Source organism: Pieris rapae, chromosome 19, assembly GCF_905147795.1.
Source record: "Pieris rapae chromosome 19, ilPieRapa1.1, whole genome shotgun sequence".
Classification (NCBI taxonomy): Eukaryota; Metazoa; Arthropoda; class Insecta; order Lepidoptera; family Pieridae; genus Pieris; species Pieris rapae.
In genome coordinates, this window is record NC_059527.1 from 4,614,316 (window position 1) to 4,631,532 (window position 17,217).

Here is a 17,217-nt window from a genome sequence, read left to right on the forward strand (position 1 = left end):
ATATTTATTAAATGTTTTTTTTTTATTTACATAATCTAGAACTTTATTTTCTTGGGTTTTTTTGTTTCTTGTGCTGATGTTAGTGTGGATTGACCAATATCTTCTATATTATCAGTACTATCAAGAGTTGACAACTTTATTGAAGTGCTTTCTTTTTTCTCAGACACCTGTAATAGATAGATTCAAATTATGTAATATATCAAGTCTTAAAGTGCAAGCTTGGTTAAGAAAGCTATTAGTATAGCAATTAATGATAATTGAAAATATTAATTTTTACTTGACAAAGCTACTAATAAAATAATAAACTAAAGCGGGTTTAATTCCTACATTATTTTTCAACATAAGAAGTATCCATAACAAAGACATTCATTAACAATTTAAATATATTGTTATTCAATTTGTAAATGTAAACTTACAGTGGGACAATCCTTGCGCAAGTGTGTGACATCACCGCATAACTTACAACAACCTCCATTTGGATAAAGTCCCTTTGGATTATCTGGGCACTGCCTTGCTAGATGACCCTGAAAAAGAATTAATTTTGTAGACCTTTTTGTATTTTCTCACCTGTGATATTTAATCATCTTTTAAAATTAAATAAGAACTGACTTGTTGCCATGTCTGTTTCAAAGTTGTTAATTTTTTGTAATTATAGTATGATGTTTTTTTAGTATACATATAGGTGAAATATACACACCTGTTTGGGCAGCTATGCAAAATAGTACTTAGGTTTATGTAACTTTAATTTAATTTACTTACAGTTTCTCTACAAATAAAACAAGTGGCAAATCTGAATTCCTTATCTCTCTGTACTTTACACTCATTCTGTCTGTGTTCAGTTGAACCACATTTAAAACAAACACCATCTGCTGATTCAACACCTGGGATATTTGATTTAAGGTCAGGGCAGTCTGATAGATTATGCCCCCCTTTTCTGCAATTATAACAAACATCTCTTTTAACCCTTGCAAGAGCTTTCTCTGCCCTTCTCCTTTCCAACTTAATTGTTCTTTGAACTTCACTTTTAGGTATACCTTTTTTAATCATACTATTTTTTAGTTCTTGTAACCTTTCAGCATCTTTTTTCATTATAGGAAATCCATCAAATCTTACCAATTCTACATCTTTGCCATTTATAATAAGTTTAAAACTCTTTTCTGTTATTTCTTTTCTCCGTACAGCTTTATCTCCATGTTTTTTATTTTTCTTTCTAGATTCCACATTTGATGGTTTTATAGATTGGTGGTCAACTTCTTGGTTTTGTGTCACATTAGATTTACTACTACAATTCTGTTTTTTTTTATTCTTCTTTTTATTGGTATTTTCTACACATTCAGTTTTATCTAAATCATTTGATGTAATTACATTTTTCTCTGAGTTTTTATCACCATTATTTAAATCAGGTGAAGTATCATCAGATGCTGTTTGATTTTCAGAAGCGGTTTTCTTGTTTTTGTCCTTATTCTTCTTAACTTTTTTAGTTGAAACTTGAGATGAAGTTTCATTTTCCAAAACATTGCTGCTTCTTTTCTTTTTCTTTTTTTCTAAATTTTGTGAACCATTTACATTTTGCACCTTTGCAGATACAGTTTCAGGAAAGTCACACCACTCTACCTTGCGTTTTTCCACCTTGCGTTCTTTTAGAAAGTTTTCATAATTGTCAATCCTTTGCTGTTCAGCCTTAAAAAATGTATTGATTTAAATTAGGGATATAACTATGAAGTTAATGAGTTACCTTAAATTAAACTAGACAAGTTATACATACCTCTTTGCGTTTTATTGATTCTTCGTTGTCTGCCTTCGCCTTCACCATTTGTTCCTTCATCACTTCCCATGGTGTACTATCTTCTGGATCTTTTAGGTTAGAAGATTTAGATCCTTTAGCACGCGCAAAACGTGTCATTTTTTAATGCTACAACGATATTTTACGTTTTTTAATTTAATAAAGTAAATTGTAGATTATGTTTTTATTTAACTAAACGAACATTCAAAATGCGTATTAAACTAAGAAATCCGAAAAAAAAACTCACTAAACAAAAGTCAAAACATTAGATCAAATGAATGTGAGTTATTTATTATGACACCAGACACATTTTGTTCACAGACATTTATACAAATGTCAAGTAGTACTTCAATTTCAAATTTCACAGGCAACATTGCTTACAAGTGCACAGACTACAAAAACCCTCTTAAATACCAAAATTTTAAATAATTGTCAAGCTTGTATATTTATATGTATTAAAGAAGTTATTTTTAACAAAACCAAAACAAAAAAAAACGCAAACAATTTCGGCGACCGTCGTTAACTCACGGATATTAAAACGTTTGTATAGACTATAGTCCCTTATAAAAAGCCTGCGGGACTAGAAAAGTAAGTATATATACATATATAAGTAGACATAATATAACATTGAAAAATAACTGTAAAAAAGTTATAAATATAATTGTAGTTAATTCTAATACACCTAATAACTAACCTTAAAGAAGTTTTTTGCTGATGTATGTATGTTATGTGCTTATTTGTTTATGTAGATAGATTTAATGAAAATAACAATAAAGTTCAAAATTTCCAGTTACATTAATGATTAATATAATATACTACAACAACAAATTAAAATGTTTTTTAACTTTCGTTCCCGCCAAAATGCAAACTACTCGTTTATAAAATAGAAAATAGAATCGTGCTAGTATTTCGTCATCGTCGATCATCGATTACCTAACTAAAGCTATTTCAGCTCCGACGGTGCACAAGCAATCAAAATCGAAATTTGCCAAATTTAAGTTATTCACATTGATTTATAAAATATAATAAATGTTGATTGAACATTAACTGAAAGTAAAAGGCACTTTAAAATTTTTGAATTAATTAATGAAAATGAGGGTAGACACATTAATTTATCATACTAATATCGACAGAGGATTAGTGTACGTAGTCGAGTACTTTTATAACTAAGTTGAATTAATTTTAGTACATATATTTTATATACAAAACCATAACTTATCGAAGCTATCAAGTCCTACTTCCTTATAAAACACTTGAAATGGAAAAAAATGAAAGTGAAAAGCCGGTAAAGCTAATGCGATTCAAACGATACCATTGTCATACGTGTGGTGTTTTTACTAACTCCGCTAATCAATATACACAGCATTTGGAAGGAATCCGGCATAAACAGCGACTAATAAGCAAATCTGCGGAGAGCGACTCAAACTATGTTAGTTCTGATGATGGCTGCAATTCCAGTTTTTATATTCCTGCCCTGTTTATAACTTTATTTACTAGTTTTACGTTCTTTTATATTTGTGAGATGTTATTGGGTAACTGTAAATAATTATAATAAAGTATCTCATTAACGACGTCTTAAATTTCGCGCCATAATTTTAATTGGTGGAGAAGTCGTCCCCAAGCGTTCACGGCTTCTATGCGCACGAACGAACGCGCAGAACAATGAGGTAGCAGCCATTTTATGTCGCTGGCTAAGAAAAACATAATTCGAATGGCCAATCTTATCGGAATTGTGTAATTAGTGTTCTAATTTATGTGTTTCTGCACACGCCACTTTTGTTAGACGTTTCTTCATATAAGTGAGTAGATTCAAAGATTTGTTTTAGTATCACGATAGATAATAAGTGTAAAATGTAACTTTACATCTATTTTAAACGGTATAATTAGTCGATAATCATAATACTTCAATAATCCTAAAATACGAATTTATTGTTTATAAATAACAATTACTTTCTGTAAACAAGTCTACTAGTGTTTGTGTTTACATAGTTCAAACAACCGAATTGTAATATCTTAAACCTTTGATATATATTTTTAGGATCGAGATATGACATAACTTTCCATACAATTAATAGTAGTTCGATCAAGCTTATTGTTTACATTATGATTGTAGTAATTTATTACTTATGCCTAACAACCGGCGTCGCGCAGCCTCGGGCTATAAGTTGGGGACAAAATTCAATAACGAATTGGCCATTTTATTGATGCGGGGGGAGGTTGGGTGGAGACATTTGGATTTTGGCGGTGGTGATTAATTTTTGTAAATTTAAAGCTCTTGTTAGAATTTATTTGTATGAGAAATTTATAAGTGTGTATAGACAATATTAATATAATATATACAGACTCAACCATAATTATTGTGTTTTAATTGATAAGAATCATATTTTCAGTGCAATGTTTTGTATAGGTATGTAGGTGGATATCATCATTTGGTATTTATACTTAGTATATAAATGTTTGAATTAATAGGATTCTTTATAACTCATTAATTATTAGGAAATGCATAAATTTGCCTTAATAACATTATGTATGCCACCTTACCAATCCGCTTTTATTTCACTTGATGAATTTTAACCAACTTCATTTTTGCATGCTTTAATATTGTATTGTTACCAGTTCTTATTAGAAATATCTTCATACTATAAATAAATTTTTGTTAATTTAGAATGCTTTGTTTTATTTTCGAGTTTCATCTTTTGTTACATCATTATTTATATTTTTAAGTTTCTTAAAATTGAGTAGTTTTAGTAGTCCTTATTGAAAATATTCCATATCAAGGATCATCTAATTTGACATAAATTAGGATAAAATATTTCTTATTACAAATATTTTATGTGAATATTAAATATTTATATATAATTTAGACTTTATTTTAAAAACCATTTTCAAGACAAGTTTTGTAACAAATGTTTACTAATAAGTATCTTATTTGAAGCAATTTACTTTCTACTTAAAAATCATCTTTCCACAATAGTAGATGACTTAGAGCTGAAGAATTAGAGGTATAATTCAAAAATATATTGTATAAAATAAAGCAGGTTGTGTTATTAAAATACAAAATGCACTAATATTATATCTTGGAAATATGATGAGAATTACAAACAGATAGCCAATGACCAATTGAAGGATATTACTTTTCAATTTGTCATTGGTCAAATTTTATATTATTGTTTTAGATAGTGCTTAATTTCATGTTTTATAAGTCTATGTATATATAATTATAGTCAGTGGGCTATGTCTACAGCATCGACACCGCAAGTACACCATGCTTATACTGTGTTTCATATTATTTCTTATCTATGTTTTTTTGTTAAATCTGAGAGTTTGTGATATTTACATTGACATACATTTAAGACAGGAAAAATCCTAAAAGTTATACTAAATTATGAGTATATGTCATCCTGTCTAATAATATTATAAAAATAATTATTTTAAGATAAATTATAATATTTATCAAATACCCTTAAGTGGGGCTGTTTCAAATTAATCAGTATATCAATGATTACTATAAAACTACTATGTATATCATATATATTAGAAGTACTTTTTATGTATTTTTAATTTCAATAACAAGAAGGAAATATATGTAAGTCTTATGTCATTATAGCAGTCAGGGTCGGTCAGTTTTACATAAAATGTGAGGAATAAGCATTTCTATACTGTTCAATGGTGAAGAATGCCTGGTTTCTTGAGCGCGATATGTTTTTCGCCGCCAGTGGTTTATAAGAACCAGACTATATACTTAATGAGATCATATGGTGGACATGGTGTAATTCCATTGCTGTCGCAATTCAGGGGAACTTAGATGCTGATTGGGCCCTAGCATCCTTTGTCAGTCACATGCGCTCAGGGCCCCTTAGGTGGGATGCCTAGAGTGACCACTCACTCTAGGCATCCCACCCATTATTCATATTGTTTGAGAACCTTGAGCAGGCAATTTTTTTTGTAGGTGGGGCAGGGTAGCCGCGATGGGGTGCAGCAGGCACCATTAGCTTTCCAGCGCATTGGGGCGTGGGGGGCGTGGCACGGGGCGTGGGCGTCCCCGTGCCGCCCCCCGGCGACCTCCTGGCCACCATCTCCATGTTCGAGCAGCAGATTAAAGCTGAGCCTATGAGGTATGTATGAAGTCATGTAATAATTTCAGTGTTTATTTTACCGATGTTTTCTTAGGACTATGCTAGTAAAGTTATTTTTTACAGAAAAATGAATCCAGGAACAAAATTCATAACCACTAAGCCACAGAGCCTGTCAACGTTCTATAATAAAATTCAAAAATATAATATAAAAATCCATGTTACAGTTTCTACACATCACATTCACATATAAACACCGGTCCGCCTACAATAGTCCGTTCAGATTCACATGGCATCATTATGAACCAGCACCTTCCCCAAGAGGACTCCAAAGACAGCCTCATACAACACCAAGTACACCAACAGGAGCTGCTGGAACAGCACCAACAGGATATGCAACATGAACAGGATGATGATGTTGATAATGTTAGTAAATTTTTCTATACCTACTGTCTATAGAAAAGGTACGTTGTTGTCCAGGAATAGCATATTGAAATGATCCATGCATAGACTGAAAACGGAAATAAAAAAAATTGAACATATTTTGGTCTCGTAATAAAAAGTAACGAACTATGAAACGCAAAAGGTTTTAACGTTTGATATCTTTGATTTTTTTTACTTGAAACTGGCATAAAGTTAAAACTATTGCCATAAAATAAAAAAATATCTTTGATTTGATCTCGTAATATTTTGAATAACGAACGAAAATGACATCGATCGAAATTTAAAAATAGTTTTCTTTTTTTTAAATAGGGGCCGCAAACGAGCCTACGGACTCACAAATTGAGGAATCATCGTAGCTCATAACCACTCATTAAAACTATTATCATTATTTTTATATACTATTTTTGTTCCAGCTAAGTTTCAAAGGTATGGACGATGAAGGTGTTGAAATGGACATGGACGCACGGCAATGTTCTCAGGTGAGTCAAATTAATAACCTTAGGATGAGTTGATGAGAAAACACGGGATAAAATGTGTGTGTATGTTTGCTCTCGGAAACTAAGTCATTCCAAGTTAAGGAATTGTGCAAGTTGTATGGATCAAAATAGATTCAGAAGTTTTTCAGATATCTAAAACTAGGTGAATAATGTTTACTATTAAAAGATAATATTTAAAACGAAAGAGAATATTAAAGTGTGGTTTTGCAACATATAAATTGTTATTTCTCTCTTAAGCATAGTTTCAAGAGCTGTTAATAATTTTTTCCTGTTTGAAGTTTGACATATTTGACAGATCTCAAGACGAGATTGTGACTTGAAACACGCACCTAATAACACTTTTATAGTTTATTTATATTCTAAGTATTACTGAAGATTCTGAAAATATTTGGTTGTCAGGGTATGGGTGTCGATATGGGTTCGGTTCAGACGAAGATGGAAGTGTCTAACGGTCAAGGTGTACCACGATCTAAACCTCAAGCTTGTAAGGTAAGTCATAGAGAATAGAACAGTTAAAACTATTTATATTATACCAAGGACAGTAGATGACAATATGGTGACATTTTAATACGCTTTTAACCTGTGCGTAAGAGAAACGTCAGGTGATTTAAGGTCACCTTACAGGTCACAGGTGTATCACACGGTAGTGTTCATGTAAATGTTTTAGTCGTAACTCGTTACTAGCGAACCTGACATATATTAAATGTCAGAATGTCTGAACGTATGCATTTTAGAATGAAACAAAATTTCTAGCTTGAGGAAAAGAGTATACCAATTCTTAAAAAGCAAGCAACATTTGCGAGCCTTCTGGCAGTATGAGTCCGTAAGCGGTCACTTAACATCGGGTAAGCCCCCAGACAGTTTGCCCCGTTATATAAAAAACTAAGTACGAGCTTATTTTAAAATGTAAACAATGAATTGGCTTGAATATTTATTTAAATGATTCGCTAAAATTGAGTCATTGTTTAATAATCCAAGCCTTTAAAGTAATACGCCAAATTGGTGGCGGTTTATTTTATAATCCAAGCGATTAACGTGATTCGCCAAAATGGCGGTATTTTATTTTATAAGCTAAGCCTTTCATAATCTAATTGATTTATTCTAGCATTATCAACAAATGAATGAAATAGATATTAATAAAAATGTTAATAATTCTCAAACCGCCATTTTCAAGTACAATTACCGTTCATTACTAGTCTTGAAGACTTGAGGAAGAGACGGTGAGGTCATGGGTATTCGATTTCCGGCCAGGAATAAAAATATTTCTAACAATACTAGAACAGCTGCAATACTAAAATCTAGTAATAATGAATAACAGTTAAGATATTTTCAGGTTTGCGGGAAAGTGTTGTCATCGGCGTCTTCGTATTATGTCCACATGAAACTACACTCTGGCAACAAACCTTTTCAGTGCACGGTAATTTATTTATAATAGTTTTTTGGGTTAGGTTAGTAGTTCAAAAGTACTTACCTATAACTGACGAGCATAGAAGGTGGAAACCTACCACTTTGAAAAAAAACCTAAATACATATGTAGTAAAATTAATTTTAATATTTTAAGAATATGTAACATTCTTGATTGTTACACTATTTTATAATAGAATTCCTACCGTATGTCACGGCTTAAATCATGTTATTGTAAATAAAGCATAGTCGAATCCACTCGAACCCGGAAATTTAAAAAAAAAAATTGGGGTGGACAAGTTTAGGGAGATGAAAAATACATATTGTCTGATTCGCAGACCTAACCGATAAGCACATAAAATTTCATGAAAATCGGTCGAACCATTTCGGAGAAGTTTAATTACAAACACCGTGACATGAAAGTTTCATATATTTGATCTAAAACATTATTTAGCTGCGCTAAGATCTGATCTCAAGTACTCTGAAGTAACAAAACCCTATTGACAGGTATGTGACGCAGCGTTCTGCCGCAAGCCATACTTAGAAGTGCACATGCGCACGCACACAGGAGAAAGACCTTTCCAATGCGATCTATGTCTCAAGAGATTTACGCAGAAGTCCAGTCTCAATACGCACAAACGTGTACACACCGGTAAGTTTATTTTGAATTTATTTAGATTGATCCATGTTCATTGCTACTCTATATTAATTCAACAAAATCAATGTTTAAGCTAATAACTCTTAGAGAACGATCTCATTCATAGACTATCGAATATAGAATTTAAATGACACAGACTGCAACGATAAAACATTTGACAGATATTTATTATGGCGTTCATGTCAATGTCATTCATTATTTGCAAATGTGGATCAATCTTTCACCCTAGACTCTAGTGTATAGATATCACTATTTGTTAAAATTAAAATATTATCATTTAAAATTAGCATCGAAATGTAATGTTTTATTTGCTAGGGAAGATCAAATGGAAATTTGATATTTTTTTTTAAACGAATTAACTTATACCTTTGAATAAAAATTTTGAGTTGCCATTTACAATAATAGGGATAATATTATTACCATGAGGGGATTAATAATTGGTTTTTACATTTGATCAAGTCACCCTCCTCCTGTTTTCGCGTTATCTGTATTTTGTTGTATTTTTCTGTCTTTTGTAGAACAAGTAGTATATAGTAATTTTGTTGGTAGATCGTATGTTTTGCCTTTTATATTTATTTTGCTGATATATAAACCATTGCGATGAGATAGATTAGATCTCCTATCTCCGCTAAAATACAGTAAAATATCAATACAAAAATCACTATTCGGTGCTGAAATAACACTAGGTAAACTGTCGCTTGCGGCCTCTGGACAAAGCTTTTTAAAAGTAATATTTGTGAACGTTTATTTTACCCTGAAACATACATACCGTAGTCGATGAATTAGGACACTGGTGCGACTCACAATATGATACATGTTACCATGCAGATGTGAATAGTTTTTGAGTTATCGGCGGGCTTTTGTAAGGTTAACAGGGGGAGGTAGACACACATTGGGCGTCCATTGTGTGTCTGTGGCTTCGATCAATGAGGAACTGTAGATCGAAATGCCTGGCTTTTAGATGAGCACCTTCGCGCATTGATGGTGAAGGAGCGGCCCTACAAGTGTGACCTCTGTCAGATGCGCTTCACGCAGAGCTCCAGCCTCAACCGCCACAAGAAAATACACACGGGTGGGTTTCCTTCCGCACCGCCTTGTGCTTATTCTCCTTACTAAGTTTTATCAGACCCCAAGCCCTTAACTACACCGACGTCTCGTTTATTCCCTGTATATAATTGTAAATATGTGCTGAACGCGGCGACGTAAACTTATTTAATCGACTTATGCGTGACGATCTTTGAGGCAGCGCGGTTAGTTTCGTAACCTCCCCCTGAGTGTGAGTGACTGAGAGTGATTAGGTTAATTGAAGTTGAGAGGGAACAAATTGCTATATCGATACTCGTGTAACTTATAGAGGAGCACAGACGAGCCCTGTTAGAGAAAGTGCGGCCGTACCAGTGCCACATCTGTTTTATGCGCTTCACTCAGAAGTCCAGCCTTGGCCGACATGGAAAGATACACACGGGTAGGCATTTTGCCCTAAGATCCTTATGTAGACATTGAATGTAACTTAGAGTTGACGTCACTAGGCATTAACGAAGTAGCGGCGTGAAAGAGGATCGTTTTTGTAGCTGAATTTTGTTGCTATTTCTAGAGGAGCACATCCAATCGCTGATCAACAAAGTGCGCCCCTATCAATGCGACATCTGTGACAAGCGCTTCACTCAGAAGTCCAGCCTGGGCACTCATAAACGTATACACACCGGTGGGTCCCTTAATGTATTATAACTTGTTTAGGTATCTAAGTCACAATCGCAAAGGGTATCATTTCCAATTCTTATTGTTGTGGCTTTGACGCCTTCTTTGTGAATAGTTTTAAGGGCTCCCGAAATTTCTGTTTTCTTTTAAGATTAGCGATTCGGAAGTGTTTCTCGTTTCAAAAGGAACACCAATGCTTTTTCAATACCGTATACTTTGGCAATTGTTTATAGGTACGCGCTCGAAAACTATTCACAAACTGTATGAAAAGCATGTGAGCGTTGTGAAATTTTAAGTTACCGTAGGAGAAGTCTGATGGACAAATAACACGTTGCAATTCCCTCATGGTAGCTAATCAAACTAAGCAGATGCGGTTTATTGGGACAGTATTGAGTAAAATTATTTGTCCATCGTCCATTATGTTTTTTTCTCTGTCCCCGCGCGTGTGGCGGCGCAGGCGAGCGGCCCTTCCAGTGCACCGTCTGCCTCAAGTCCTTCACGCAGAAGTGCGCGCTCAATTTGCACGAAAAAATACATACGGGTTAGTAGCCCACTACTACATTTTAATACATAGTGGTTCTTTCGATACGATCTGCAATTTGAAACGTCACGCACCCCACTTCATTTAGCGTCATGCTTTTTTTCCTATTTTTCCGTTGCCTAACAAGTTAATTTTTGCACTTTGTCCATAGCTTTCATCTCGTTGCTTAACTAACATCTTCATAATCAATCAAATAACTCATGAAACGTGCTTTTTTCGTACTTCTGCACTCATCGTTCCCCGATCTCCTCCGGTCGTTTATTTTATTATCGCTCGACCTTCATTCCGTATAGATTTGTCATTGTCAAATTCATCATAATTTCATAAATATTAATTCTATCACAAAAGCGGTAATGCAATCGCCGTCAAGACGCAATCGCGATTACTTTAATAGTTAAAATTGGGGCTTTAAGAGGAAAATAGTAATTGTCTTTGAAACCGCGTCGGAGATTGGCTGGGGGCCGCCGAATCAAGGCACGCGAGCCGTATTGCGTCGGCGACGTGCGTTACTCGCTTTTGTGTGTGCACTGGGCGCAGTGCAAGGGCGTCCATTCGCGTGCGGGCTTTGCCCGGCGGCGTTCGCCCGTCGCCCCTACCTGGACATTCACATGCGCACGCATACAGGCGAGCGGCCCTATCAGTGCGACGCGTGTCTGAAGCGCTTCACGCAGAAGTCCAGCCTCAATATCCATAGACGGACGCACACAGGTGGGTGTCAGTCGGGTCGGACTGGACCCCGCCCGCCCCCAGCCTCTCTCCGTTCGTTCCGCCGCGTCCTTGCCGCGTCTCGCCTCGTCCCCGCGTTCTAGACCTCGCACGAACCGAACAGAGGAGCGGAGTTTGCGGCGAGCGTCGACCAGTCCGCGCCGCGACTCCCTAGCTTAGCCGCTTCCGGCCCGCCGCTTCTATAATGTAATTTGGGCACCAGTCCAGGGCAGACCGTTCCAGTGCCTGTCGTGTCCCGCGGCCTTCACCTGCAAGCAATACCTGGAGATTCACACGCGGACGCACACGGGTGAGCGGCCGTATCAGTGCGACATCTGCCTGAAGCGCTTCACGCAGAAGTCGAGTCTCAACATTCACAAGCGGACGCACTCAGGTAAGTTGCGTCTCGAGAGCTTAGGGCCGCGCGGCGGTATGCGGGCGCGGGCGCGGGCGGGGGCCTTCCGCTCTTAGTTCACTACGCCTGGGCAGCCTCTCGACTCTGCGCTCACAAAAAGAGACGCAAGTCCCTCCTCACTCCGAGCGGGGTCGGGCGTAGAGTCGGGGCGCTGCTGGAACATTATCTACTCCGCTAATCAGACCGGCATACAGTGCAGGGCCGGCCCTTCCAGTGTCTGCAGTGTCCGGCGGCCTTCACTTGCAAGCAGTATCTGGAGATCCACAATCGAACGCACACGGGCGAGCGGCCCTACCAGTGCGACGTGTGCCTCAAGAGATTCGCGCAAAAGTCTACGCTGAACATACACAAAAGAACGCACACGGGTGAGTCCGATTATGAATATATCATTAGCTCATTTTATTTTCATCACGTTGAGTTGTCGGTGCCACATGTGACGGTAGGCCGGCATGTATTAACGTTATTGGTGGGTAGTGCAAGGGCGGCCGTATCAGTGCATGGAGTGCCCGGCGGCGTTCACTTGCAAGCCCTACCTGGAAATACACATGCGCACGCACACTGGCGAGCGGCCCTTCGAGTGCGATGTCTGTTACAAACGCTTCACGCAGAAATCTACCCTCAACATTCACAAGCGCATTCATACCGGTATGGAAAACGAGTTCTGTACTGTAAGCCTAGGGTTGCCATCTACGGTGCCAGTACAATATTAACTGAACTTGATATGAGCTATTTTAATCCTTTTAATATTATGGCAACCCTATCTAAGACCTTAAAACTATCGGTTCGTTTACAGTACCGTTCTCGATTCCTTTTCAAAACGTTGAATTAATATGATAACAATCAGGACGCAGCTGAAAACGAATCGATGGTCTTAGCCGGTTCTAATCGTTTGCTGTTTTAGTTAATAATTGAATGTGGTTTGTGATAAGTAAAAGGGCTTTTGTTATAATAAGTTTAATGTTTTTTTTGCGTTATTCTTTGAGATTCACATTTATAATAAGAGTTTTCTGAAATTTAGCCCTTACTTACCTATTTTCGCTGTAAATAAAGCTTTCTTCAAATCTGCTAAAATATTGGACTATATGTCTAAAATGTAAGGCTCCCCTTAAGCTTCGCAAATGAAAAAGATATATATCACTAATAAAACTGAAAATATCAGGCAGCGATAAATTTTCCGAAAACCCTTATTAAGATATATTTAGAGGCAATAAACTTTTATGTAAGAACAAATTGACGGCTTTAATCTATGCTTTACGCATTGTTGATTGCTTCATGCATGGACGTCTGCGTTAGTACGAGAGACGGCAAATTGCGATCAAAATGATGTGGCACCGACGACACCATACAATCGCTGCATCATCACGGTTACATTAGCAATTCATTTTCAGACTAAAACTTATTGCATCTTGCCGTCTTTTAATTTTGCTTCAATTTGCATATTTTTTACTAACACACACAGCTAATCGCACAATTCCCTTTGAACGCAGCTGGGCCATTAGTAACTTACTATTGGAATAACTACAGCGATTCCGATTATGAATTAATTTCGCTCGATTCAAAGGTTGCGACATCGATCTCGCATACTAACGCCGGGTTTGGTATCGTTGACTCTTTCAGAGTACGGGCGCTGATTGGCTAAATAATATTCGCTCTATTCTAATTGTTGTATGAAAAGTACTGCGACGGGGAATTGTCCGACTAATGGCTGATTTGTTGCAATGTGTTTTATTATAAACTTTAATAAATTTTGTAAATTTCAGGGGAACGCCCCTACGCATGTGATATATGTCAGAAAAGATTCGCTGTGAAGAGTTATGTTACGGCTCACAGGTGAGAAAAGCATTGCTTTTTTTAAATTCTTATCATCTATCTCTAAAATCTAGTGACTAGTATAATTTTTTTCTGTAGTTCAAGAAAAGAAAAACAACTTTATTACATATAATAAAAAAAATAAAGGGAAAGTTCACTAGGATTTCCTGTGGCGTGGGCAGCTTGACGTAATAAATTCTAGATATGACATAAATACTAAATAAAATCATAACGCGACAAATGAATTTTCATAAAAAATCTGTTTCTAGCTGGGAATTAAAACTGACTCGTCTTTTTAAAATAATAATTTTCACCACATTTATGATATGCAGATGTTATACATTTGTTCTTTGCAATTGTTATTGGTGACGGAACAATTTTTATAACTAATTACACTTGCATATAATTTGTATCTACATACTGTAGGCTAAACAATAGGTGCCATGCTTAAAAAAATGAAAAAAAAATTGTGTATGCACACATATTACGAAAATATAAAAGAAAACCTTATACTTAGCATGTATCTAATTTAAGGACATTATATCTAAAACAATAATAATAATAGGTGGTCGCACGTAGCGGACAAGCCGCTGAGTTGCGAGCGTTGTTCAATGACATTCACGTCCAAGTCTCAATTCGCGTTGCACATTCGTACGCACGCGGCCGGACCTTGCTACGAGTGTAGCGTGTGCGGTCGCACGTTTGTACGGGACAGCTATCTAATACGGTGAGATTTTATTCTAGAACCTTCCTTAAGCTCCATTACCAATGTATATTTAAATTATTAAAAGTTTCCAGAACTAAGTTTTTAAGTTACTAACATTTTTAAGGCACTTTTGGCACCATATAGTAGTTAAAATGAAATACTAGAATTAATTACTTACATTTTAAAGAAGGCTTGATCCTTGGTTTAAAATCTTTAACTAAACCAAGTGCGACTGTAGAAACTAACTGTTAAAAATTGGGAGAATCAAGATTGCCATAATCCTTCGATTTATATAATTCTGGATTAATATCCAGCCAGTTACTTCACTTCAACTTTCCTGTAAAATTATAATATACGACCTCCAAAAATTCAAAATTCGAGCGTACTCCTGCCTTAAAGGCCGGCAACGCACCCACAAAAAATGGGTGCTGCGACGACTGCCTTTTTGGACGTCCCGCAGGCTCATTTGCCCCCCTATTATATATAAAAAAAAATATATATTCTTTAAGCACATGTTTTGATCTTAACAATATTTTTCAGTCATCACAATCGCGTGCACCGCGACAGCCACAGTAATATGTCTGCTAATAGTGGCGTTATAAGCAACGCTGGTGGGGCAGGAAATTCAGGCAACTATGACTCTCCTGGCGTCTGCGATTTGAGGTAAATATATAAAAACCCAAACTCTACAATAAATATGTAGCGACATAAAAATCTGCGCTTACTTATTACCGAGATGACGTCATACTCGGAAACGCGCTAGCGAAATTATTTTGAGACTTGTAGGATTTGGATTTGGACACTCTGTAATAAATATTTTATTCATTATACGGATTTTCTGTTGATGTTTTTATTTACTATTGTTATCTGAAAATATTTATTTATTTCAACAATTCCTACAAGAATGAAATACATATTTAAAAAACGGCGCACTTCAAAAACAAGAATTTTGAAGAGTGCAATCTTAATTCATAGAACAATAATAATGCCAATGGACTTTGTATCCGGCTAATAATTAAATTTAAAAAAATAACAATATTAAACAATCAATTAGCCGGCAAACGAATCTAAAATCTTTGCAACTACCCCAGCTACTTAAACCTCTAAGTCTTTGTTTAGATCATGTTATAATAAAAATGAATTGTATTTTAGCTTTGTCCCTATGGTGAACCGTTACCTGACGTCACAAGGCACACAAGTCTCGCTTGACGGCACAACAAAGATGTCAGCCATGTCACCACAGTCCATCGCTTCTATTTGTGAGTCGAAATAATAACTTTTGACAGTCTCTTTAGAATAAATATAGGATTTATTGATTGGATTATTAATTTTTTTTAATCTAATTCATTTTGATATGGAAATTCTTAATCAGTGTATAAACTAAACAACTATTGAATGTTTATAGCAACACTAGCATAGTCTCATACATATGCAAATTAATGCCAGTTAAAGAACATAGTTTCAATAGTTTTTCGCAAAGTGGCGTGGTTTTTATTTTATTGATCATTTTTTATTTCCATAACTTAACTATTGAGATTTGGTTGATTGTATTAGAGTTAGGCTGAATTGATAGAAATTAAAGAATGAAATCATCGCAAGCGCGATGCAAACCTTTGTGTAACGTGATAGCACTTCTCGGAGTGTTTAAAATCTTACGTTATTACCAATTTGACGGGTTATAAAAAGGGTTTTTGGTTTATTATGGATTAATTCTAAAACTACTGAACCAAATTTATCAACAATAATAAGCTTCTTTAGTTAAATGAATTTTCAAGTGAAACATTTTATTAAAAATAAGAATGTCTTTTCGACAGCGTCCCCCCCTCCGTCGCACACGCCTACCCCCCAGCCACAACAGATGACGTCAGGGATGCGACTATCGGACTGATCCCTTCTGCATATAGGTATGTGGCATTTGCAATTATATAATAGGTATAAAGAAAAAAAATATGGATATCTGTTGAAGTCTTTACGGATATCTATTGGTCTACCTAGCCATCTAAAATAATATCTAGTTTGTTGAAATTAAACTTTAGAAGCTACTACTTCGAATACTTGAAAATGAAAAAAAATGCGGGTAGCTGCATTTTTTTAAATTTAATCTTTTTTTCCAGCTCTCGATTAAGGTCCATAGCCGCAAGTGCAATAAGGCCAGGAGCAGCTACACACACTTATTATATTATATTTATTTATACATTATGTATGTATGGTCGGCCGTCACTCGTTAACGGATGGAGAGGATCCCTCGGGCCGAGCACGTGTCGGGTTTAGTCAGTAGGGCTGCTACGTTTTACTTTATTCCTTTAACCAACTTCATAAAAGGTTTAGTTAGTGATACATGTATGTCATAGAATTGAATTTTAAAAATTCTGTAATGTGATCTTTTTATGTACGTTTTTCTACGATAATGTCGAGGTTATTCAGAATTAGTGGATAATAAGTTTCAAAAAAATCAAATTTGTTTTATATGCTTTGATAAATATT

The 17,217-nt window shown here is 35.6% G+C and overlaps 2 protein-coding genes across 19 annotated transcripts; one reads left to right on the forward strand and one right to left on the reverse strand.

Moving 5' to 3' along the window:
- Window positions 1-6: 6 nt before the first annotated feature.
- On the reverse strand, window positions 7-2,086 carry LOC111001645 (zinc finger CCHC domain-containing protein 9). Of its 2 annotated transcripts, XM_045632401.1 has the most exons (5): window positions 2,031-2,086; window positions 1,766-1,912; window positions 760-1,680; window positions 417-524; window positions 7-167 (listed from the first exon to the last, which is right to left on the reverse strand). In XM_045632401.1, exons 2-5 carry the CDS (start codon window positions 1,901-1,903, stop codon window positions 36-38), a joined length of 1,299 nt encoding a protein of 432 aa, XP_045488357.1. In that variant the 5' UTR covers window positions 1,904-1,912; window positions 2,031-2,086; the 3' UTR covers window positions 7-35. The 2 variants fall into 2 exon arrangements, with proteins under 2 accessions (XP_045488357.1, XP_022127285.2); XM_022271593.2 differs by lacking the exon at window positions 2,031-2,086 and having other exon boundaries at window positions 1,766-2,024.
- Window positions 2,087-2,923: 837 nt separating this feature from the next.
- LOC111001647 (zinc finger protein OZF) lies at window positions 2,924-17,182 on the forward strand. 17 transcript variants are annotated; one of them, XM_022271597.2, is made up of 21 exons: window positions 2,924-3,582; window positions 5,733-5,898; window positions 6,084-6,282; window positions 6,714-6,779; window positions 7,197-7,286; window positions 8,131-8,214; window positions 8,709-8,853; window positions 9,821-9,931; window positions 10,214-10,324; window positions 10,454-10,564; window positions 11,015-11,098; window positions 11,723-11,806; window positions 12,027-12,197; window positions 12,401-12,583; window positions 12,693-12,863; window positions 13,979-14,048; window positions 14,593-14,754; window positions 15,274-15,396; window positions 15,886-15,992; window positions 16,548-16,637; window positions 16,848-17,182. In XM_022271597.2, the coding sequence occupies exons 2-20, from the start codon at window positions 5,864-5,866 to the stop codon at window positions 16,619-16,621; spliced, it is 2,181 nt and encodes a 726-aa protein (XP_022127289.2). In that variant the 5' UTR covers window positions 2,924-3,582; window positions 5,733-5,863; the 3' UTR covers window positions 16,622-16,637; window positions 16,848-17,182. The 17 variants fall into 17 exon arrangements, with proteins under 17 accessions (XP_022127289.2, XP_022127290.2, XP_022127294.2 ...); XM_022271598.2 differs by having other exon boundaries at window positions 12,413-12,583; XM_022271602.2 differs by lacking the exon at window positions 10,214-10,324.
- Window positions 17,183-17,217: the final 35 nt, after the last annotated feature.

What these genes read in the sequence shown, in the direction of transcription:
- LOC111001645 (XM_045632401.1), bottom strand. Translation starts at nt 1,903, where the DNA reads ATGACACGTTTTGCGCGTGCTAAAGGATCTAAATCTTCTAACCTAAAA. An exon ending in GTTTTATTTGTAGAGAAACT is followed by an intron (nt 525 to 759) that starts GTAAGTAAATTA and finishes ATTCTTTTTCAG; the next exon opens with GGTCATCTAGCAAGGCAGTG. An exon ending in TGCGCAAGGATTGTCCCACT is followed by an intron (nt 168 to 416) that starts GTAAGTTTACAT and finishes TATCTATTACAG; the next exon opens with GTGTCTGAGAAAAAAGAAAG.
- LOC111001647 (XM_022271597.2), top strand. Translation starts at nt 5,864, where the DNA reads ATGTTCGAGCAGCAGATTAAAGCTGAGCCTATGAG. An exon ending in ATTAAAGCTGAGCCTATGAG is followed by an intron (nt 5,899 to 6,083) that starts GTATGTATGAAG and finishes TCCATGTTACAG; the next exon opens with TTTCTACACATCACATTCAC. An exon ending in AGTTATGTTACGGCTCACAG is followed by an intron (nt 14,049 to 14,592) that starts GTGAGAAAAGCA and finishes TAATAATAATAG; the next exon opens with GTGGTCGCACGTAGCGGACA.